Raw genomic sequence first — 8,608 nt, 5'->3', positions numbered from 1 at the left:
TCCTAGCGCTCCGGATGTTTACCGGCAGCACGTGGTAGTGGGGCTGAAAATACTTCGCTGTAATGATGCGAGTTAACTTCGCGGCTATGCGCGAGATTATAAATAAAAAATCCATCTTAAGAAATCAACAGATGTATTCCTTGTGTCGTTGAAATTGAATGTTTTGATAAAATTACTATTTATTAACACACACAAACACACAGTTTTTTCATTTATAAATACTGAAGATTTCTACTTTATGGTGTGGAATTCAACAAATTCATTAATTACATTTTATATCAGATTTATCGTACTTATTCATCAATTTATTAAAATAATTTGAAATAATATTAATTATTGGGTTTTTAAAGTTTGACTTTATTTAAGTTAAATGTGAACTTTAAAATATCACATTAAAAGTTTTCTTGTTACAACTTTACACTTTTTAAACATTGCAATGCAATCTTTAAAAAAAAAAAGGTCAATTGTAAAACATAGGTTAAACATAATAATTCAAAATTTAACTAAAAATATATTATTATATAAATAATTTTAGTTAGTATTTCTTATTATTATTATTACTCTGCCTCAAGAAAAATGTATTTAATGAGCGAAGTCGAAAACTTGTTGACAAAATCTTATCTTTACTTCAGTAAAATACTTATATATAGTAGTCAAATACTTCAGTATAAAGTTATTTATTATTTATATATATGATCACTTAATGTCTACTATGAAATAAATTAATTAAGCGTAACATTAAAATGGCTCCATGTTAATTTGTGGCACTGCACAAACCAAGCGTCTGCGTAAACATGATAATGGTCCTCCAAATGGCTCATCAGTTGAACGAAGCGGGTCTAACTGAAGTAATTTACAATTAAACGCTGATGTGGATACAGGAATTCAAGTTTAGAAATTTATCCCAGAAATGTTCGCCCCTCTGAAGCGCATTCCGTCGTATTTCGGTATACGAGTCGAGCAGGGACAGTTTGGATCCGATCCAGTAGTGCGCGAGCGCACTGCGGTATTGATCGTGAAATGTGAATTTTCAGAATCGAAAAAAAATATCGTCGATTAAATTGGTTGGAGCGGCAAAACGTTTGAGGGTTGATCTAATTGAAATCGGAGCGTGTTTTTTTTATTGTTTTGCTTCAGTGCGTGACGATATGTGATTGTGTTGTGGACGCGATTGTTTTTGAAATTGAATTTTATATAAAGTTCGCTACGGAGCGAGAGATTAACAAATATTTGAAACATGAAAACGGGATGCCTCGATGAAAACTCTTTAAATTATTTCCAATTAAACAACAATATTTGATTAAGAATATAATATTTATTGTGAATATTATAACGACATATATTATATTGGAGATTTAATATAATATATAAAACATTACGAACTATGGAGGCGATATAGTCGAAGCAAACAGTCAAACATAAAACAAATTGACTACTCCGATACCAGACTTTGACTTGGGCAATTACAGTGACGATTAATGTTAGAGACAAGAGTTCAAAAGTGACTCACGGCAATAAAACCAAAGAACCAAACAAACTATAAACCTAAAATTATTTTAAGCACGCGCTGCAATGAGAGCAAAACGGTGGCTATAAACAAGATGGCCGCTGAGCACGCCACTCCGTTTATAAGCCACAATTTGTTTATTTACATTGCTATCTCTCTCTTGCTGCCGATGGCTGACGAGGGTGCAGCTAAGGTTTATGAAGACATCCGAAACTTCCCGAAGGATGAGAAGCGGTTAACAAGGGAATATCACTTGAGGCAGGGTGCCTTGAGAGGTTTGATAGTGAAGCCTGGGAAACAGTATGATTTACAGCCAGTGGAAATGTTTCTCGGTATCCCATATGCCGCGGCTCCAGTTGGACATTTACGATTTATGCCACCAGGTGAGACCTTACTAAAGGAAATTAAATCATATAACATGTTAACACAAACATATTTGTCGAATCTAATATAACATGTATGGTTTAGTGTAGGAAATGGTCTAAACCTAATTTGTCTGACAAAAGCTTGCCTGGAAGATCTTAAACAATGAGACTGTTTTTGGTAACATCCTTTGTTTTTTACATTGTAATTATCATATACCTTTTAATTATGAAAAAATATTGGATCTTGCTGACAAAAATTATCAGTTTTATCCTATATTTGAAATTGTTTCTATTTACATTGAGTAAGCACGTAAAGCCGTTGGTGCTGCGTCTGAACACTTTCCGGTCGTGTGTTGCTGTCCTATCGAATAACGAGACATAGTGAATAGAGGGAGCATTTATATTTTCGTGCATAATTATGAACTATAATAATATTGCCTGTGCAGTTGGCTAGTCACTCTTGAGAATAAAAACCGAACCGAAATCGACGAGGACGACAGCATCATAATAATTATCATTACTTTTTAATAACTATTAGGTGCCTTTCGGTTTCTCTCGCGTTGGGATTACTTATGTACACCCGCTTACATAAAAAGTACAAAATAAAGTGTTGAAGCATAATGTTATACAGCCTAAAGCTCCTTAAAAATGCACAATATAATGCAAAATTCAAATCAGTGGTAGTTTAATACATAGAAACGCTGATCAAAATCAAATTTATAACTTGATTAATTATTAAACGCTCATTGGTTGCCTATTGCGTCATCAGCTGTCATCGACCAATTACAATTCAAATGAATATACTTTGATCAGCGTGTTAGAAACTGGAAGGAAATGTTCAAATTTAATCGGATTATTTACTCATTAATATATAAATGGAGCAACGTGAAATATGTTCTAACCAAACAAAACATTTAAAAGAGGTAGCCCCAGCAGTGGGAAATTACGTTATATTTATTTATAAAGATTGAAAAAAAAACAATATTACTTCATTTTTATTATTTGCGTCTTCCAGCGACAACGGGAATTCTGATATTAATGGTTTCAATATATTTAGCGGCAACACAATATTATGCTAAAATTTCATTTTATTTTTTGAAATTCTGATGATATTTTTTCTTTCATTAGTTGTGGAAATTTTCATTTATATTACTATTTTGAATACTCGTTTATAATTCAATATGTTTTATTTGCTAAAATTATTCTTTTTTACTTTTCATATTTTAACTATACATTTAACATGTAGTATTAAAATGTAGTTTTGTATATCTTTTGAAAATTGATCACAGTAACAGCCTGTTAATGTCCCACTGCTGGGCTAAGGCCTCTTCTGCCTTTTGAGGAGAAGGTTTGGAGTTTATTCCACCACGCTCCTCCAATGCGGGTTATATGTACATAATATATACATAACTTATATTAAAAGATGCAGCGTGTTTTTGAAAATGTTTTAGTATATAATATTATAGTATTATAAAATAAAAGTTGGCTTGGCGGTTTCAGTGTTTGTTTGAGTGCATCCGCCAAATAAATTGAAGTATTTCGTTTTATTTAAATTATTTTAACAATTTACTAAAAATTATCAACAAACATACAGGGTTGCCGGGATGGTTCTTAGTACCGGTATTTTTTGGACTTCTCTCGTTAAAAAAATGTAATCCTTAATTTTCAACCACCCACCTCCTCTCAATATTTTTTTATTACAATATTTGAATATAACATCTTATTACTATTACCGGCAACCCCGGGATATTTTAAAAAGTCCGTCCTGGCTACTAAATTATAATTTTACACATGAATCCGGAATGGATATCTAGTTAAATATACATATAACATGTATTTATTTCCATAAGAAAATATTCTTATTGTAATAAGTATGACATACATAAGAACATTTTGTTTTAAAAACAAATAACAACAACGAGACCCTACCCTCAAACGAGATACAGTATTCAATTTCACATCACACATCGGATATTGTAAGATAGTTAAGTGCTGATTTTCATTATAATGAAACGAATCGTTAATGATGACTGCGAAACGCTGATCACTGGTTCATTGAACGTTGCGTTCCGAAGTCCGACGTCTGGTGCTTGAAAACTTGTTCAATTGGGAAATTGCAAATGAATCCCGGGGATTGGAACCTTTATGTATTTCAATAGTATGTAATTAACGTAATTACTTATTTTGGCCCCTTGACAACATATTTGTTATTGTTTCAATTTTATTTATTTTCTTTAATGACAGTAGTGGTATAATTATATGATATGTACTTTTAAGTATGAAGTTTTAAAATGTGGATACAGACCTAGTTTTTTTAAAGTGTTTTTATGTGCCATTTAGTCAATTATATAGATATATTTTACAGGCACAAGGGACATAACATCTTAGTTCCCAAATTTTTGGCGCATTGGCGATGTAAGCGATGGTTAACATTTCTTACAATGGCAATGTCTATGGGCGTTTGTGACCACTTAGCATCAAGTGGCCCATATGCTCGTCCACCATACCATAAAAAAGTAAGCTGCCTACGAAATTTCCTTATAGAATCAACCTAGATGTAAATATCTTGAGATAGGAGATCTCTTCAATAGACCGTTTCCTCTGGTCCTAAGTTTGCCTGGAAAAGATCACTATTCATAAGGCTGCGTTTTGTACTCACAAATACATGAAATTACAGAGTTGACAAAATAAAGACAAAACGTATAGTAATGTTATATAAACAGTAATATATTTTATTAAAAACGGTCGGAAAGCGAATTGAACCTAAGCGCCTCGAGTTCGGTATACACTCGGTACACAATTACGCCGCAGTGACGAACGAACGTTGTGATGATTTACATTACATTTATTTTAGTAAGCGTACAATTAGTGAATATTTGAACTTTAATTAATTTTATAATTGTAATTTTGTATTAATTTTGGTGGTTTTTTTTATTAAATCTACCAATCGAAACCGCAACATGTGTTTATTTTTATTAAACACAATTTTATTTACAAGGTATTTAATTTGTTTAAATAAAAAAATGTTATATTTACAATCGCAAAATTAAAAATAAACTCGAGTACGTAGTTAGCATAAAAAATAAATATAAATATAAGACAAATCAAAATCTCAAATTACAAAAAACTGTAATAATTAATTAAAAATAGTAATACTAAGAAGAAAAAAAAACATTTTATCTTTACTATAATTGTCCTGTCTTGGTTTCCAATAAAGTGTCTTATTATTACCATTATTGCCCGCCCTGCTTCAAGAATGTTTTTTTTTTTATAGAATAGGATGGTGGACGAGCATATGGGCCACCTGATGGTAAGTGGTCACCAAACGCCCTTAGACATTGGCATTGTAAGAAATGTCAACCTTCGCTTATAGCCAATGCGCCACCAACCTTGGGAACTAAGATTTGATGTCCCTTGTGCCTGTAATTACACTGGCTCACTCACCCTTCAAACCGGAACACAACAATATCAAGTATTGCTGTTTTGCGGTAGAATATCTGATGAGTGGGTGGTACCTGATTGGAATGTATTGACATAGCAAAGTCCAAAAACATGGTGCCAAAAGCTTCTCTTGTTCATACCATGTTTATCACTGTTTCTATTTAAATCCTAAATGATAGGATAAAAAAATATTGTATTTTTCGTAATTATTTAATATTAGAATTTTTTTTTAATTTGTTGTATATGAGTCTTGTTACTTAAATAGATAAATTATTAATATTATTATTCAAGAAAAAGCAATACGTTTATGTGTTTCGTAAAATAAGCTAGTTAAGGTAATAGCCGAGATGGCCTAGTGGTTAGAACGCGTGAATCTTAACCGATTGTCGTGGGTCCAAGCCCGGGCAAGCACCACTGAATTTTCATGTGCTTAATTTGTGTTTATAATTCATCTCGTGCTTGACGGTGAAGGAAAACATCGTGAGGAAACCTGCATGTGTCTAATTTCACTGAAATTCTGCCACATGTGAATTCTACCAACCCGCATTGGAGCAGCGTGGTGGAATAAGCTCCAAACCTTCTCCTCAAAAAAGAGGAGAGGAGGCCTTTAGCCCAGTAGTGGGACAATCACAGGCTGTTACGGTACGGTACGGTATAAAAGTCTTAGTATAGCCAAAGCCTTAGAATGGGGTCACTATATGGGACCAGGGATTGTATTACAACTCTTCTTACGTTGAGGATATTCATACGTAATGGTTATTATATTTTGAATTTCATGATTGAAAGTTTTTTAATGTGAAACTTTTATTGGTTCGTCTTGGGGGTAAGACCGACTCCACGATAAGCCGCGACGGCACACGGCATGACGCTCTCTTAAATCGTCAAGCTTGCTCTCCGCCACTCTCTTCTCTCTTGTGGCGTGTCGCGTATACTATGTACTTAGTTGCTATATATTATTATAAACATAAGAGATATATTTATTTTATAAACGAATCTCTATTTATTGGTTCTATTTAATTATATATTCATTAATACTAATAACTGATAATTTCGATGATGCCCATCGCCAGGCGTACCGTGTCACATTTTTTTTCAGGTTTAATGCCCAAAAAATGCTAAAACAGTAATTTCTTTCAGTCAGTGCTCCACCCTGGTCTGGTGTCAAGATGGCGACACGCTTTGCACCGGTTTGTCCACAATCTTTGCCTATTATCAAGAAAGGTAACCCACCCTCCTTGGGAAGACAGCACTACCTAAACAGACTAAGACCTTTCCTCGCTCAAGAGTCGGAAGACTGCTTGCACTTAAATATCTACGTGCCTTATAGAGGTAAGAAGTAACATTTTAATTTATTTTTAAAATATACAATTATTATTATATAAAAACGCTGAAGCGAACGAACATTAAAAATATTCGTCTATTATTCAAAATTTATTTTTTATGTCTTTGTAGTTGAACCTTGGCCCTTAAATTTGAATAATAGTTCAATTTTTTTAGAAAACATTGTCTCCACTGATGACAGGAATGTTGATTAATATTTCGCGGCGAATCCAGAATGAAAATCATAGTTTATTTAATATTTCGACCAATAGTATCGCGTCAATGCAATGGCAAAGTTGTTTATTTACTTCTCTTGTGTTTGGAATAGAATATTAATATAATAATAACAATAATGAAATTTGGGAACACAACATATTATGTATATACAAGAATCCACAGCCGGTAATAGTATATGCTAAGAATTTGGACTTGGATTCTTTTCAACTTAGTATGCTTATCTAGTTATCTTGTAACAAGCTAAACACAGCGATCAATTATTTGAATAAAATCAATTGCTGAAATATTCATTACACGAACATATGGTATGTTCGTGTAATTGTATATAATTTTTAGTACACGTAACATTATTTTACAAAAAAAATCTGATTTATTGAATATTGCATAAACCTTTTTTATCAACATAGTCCAACTAGGAAATGCAACATTGAATCTTATATTGTAAATATACAAAGTGTAATGCTTTTCTTTAGAATTTAAAATGGCACAGTAATAAAACCGCTCGGGTATGCACATTCCAAGAATAAGGTCAGCGAAAGCTTTATTTCGTTTCATTTACTCACTTAGAACTATTTCAAGAATTTAAGTAAAGCAAAATCGTATTGACATTGATTGACGTTTTTAGCAGAATTTCGCTTGCTTTACTAACATTTCATTCTATGTTTTAGTAATGAGAGAAAACATTTGAATGAGTTTTAAATTCCTGCGCAGCAATTAGATGAATCATTTCGATTGACTTAACTGCGATTTGGTTTAAATTGTGAAATGAGATCAGAAGATTTTTATTTATTAAAAATAAGTTGGCAGACGGCTAGTGGTTACCATTCCCTACAGACATTGACACTGTAAAAAATATTAACCATTCTATTATGGAACTAAGTTATTTGTTATGAAATCTGTTTGGCGGTAGAATACTAGTAGTGATAAGTACTCAGTTGGGCTTGCACAAAGCCCTACCAGAAAGTACGATAAAAAGTTGATACAATAAATATAAAATAAGTGTGTGAAAGCTAGCTTAAATTTCAAAGACTTTTTTCTTAACAAAATGAAACCAGACAATTGATGGTAACTTCACTTGAATTAGATATAAGGATATGTAAACCATTGCGTATACTGTAAATTCTACATTGAAAATAAAATGCAATGTATCAAAAAGATCGTAATGCTTAGAACATATATAAATTGTATTTTACGGGTTCCAACCCCGGCTAGTACCACTGAATTGTCGTGCTTTATCTATACTGAAATACATCTTGTGCTCGTTGGTAAGCTAAAATATCGTTACATATGTAGTGTCAGGGAAATACCTAATTTCACGGTTGCAAGTGATCCCGTAGCGCTCCTCGTTTAGATGGAAAGGGTACCGCTGGTATTTAGTGGGTATTCCGATGTACCGGGCGCACTCGGCGCCTAGGACACCGGCGAGCCTCACATACTGTTCCCGTGGTTGAGACGGCTTAATGCGTTTTTCAAGCGTTAAAAAAAAGGTAAATACCTGATACATGCTTATCTACCAACCCGCATTAACCTAATGCAGTAAAATAATTTGCAACATTTCTCCTCAAAAATAGAGCTGGCCTTCGTCTATTAGAAAAATATTTACAGACTGTTAATTTACTATTTTTTAATGGAATCTGAGATATTATATACCTTTTGTAATCTGCGATACAATGCATTGTTGTTTGGCTGAAAAAATAACGTGTTGGTAGATGGACGTCTTGTAAAATATTTAAATATA

The 8,608-nt window shown here is 32.9% G+C and overlaps 1 protein-coding gene across 2 annotated transcripts in view; it reads left to right on the top strand.

The window, feature by feature from the left end:
- The first annotated feature begins 1,020 nt into the window (after nt 1-1,020).
- LOC126776301 (uncharacterized) overlaps nt 1,021-8,608 on the top strand; it is a 30,665-nt gene continuing 23,077 nt past the window's right edge. Inside the window, exons 1-2 of one of the 2 annotated variants that reach the window (XM_050498704.1) lie at nt 1,021-1,890; nt 6,451-6,642. In XM_050498704.1, coding sequence (XP_050354661.1) covers nt 1,602-1,890; nt 6,451-6,642 — 481 coding nt within the window. In that variant the 5' untranslated portion in view covers nt 1,021-1,601. The remainder of the gene's footprint in view (nt 1,891-6,450; nt 6,643-8,608) is intronic. The other variant, XM_050498713.1, reaches the window with a different exon arrangement.

The sequence above is a fragment of the Nymphalis io genome, chromosome 2 (assembly GCF_905147045.1).
Source record: "Nymphalis io chromosome 2, ilAglIoxx1.1, whole genome shotgun sequence".
In the NCBI taxonomy this organism is placed as follows: domain Eukaryota; kingdom Metazoa; phylum Arthropoda; class Insecta; order Lepidoptera; family Nymphalidae; genus Nymphalis; species Nymphalis io.
The sequence above is the reverse complement of the archived record's forward strand: the minus strand, read 5'-3'. Positions and strand labels throughout refer to the sequence as shown.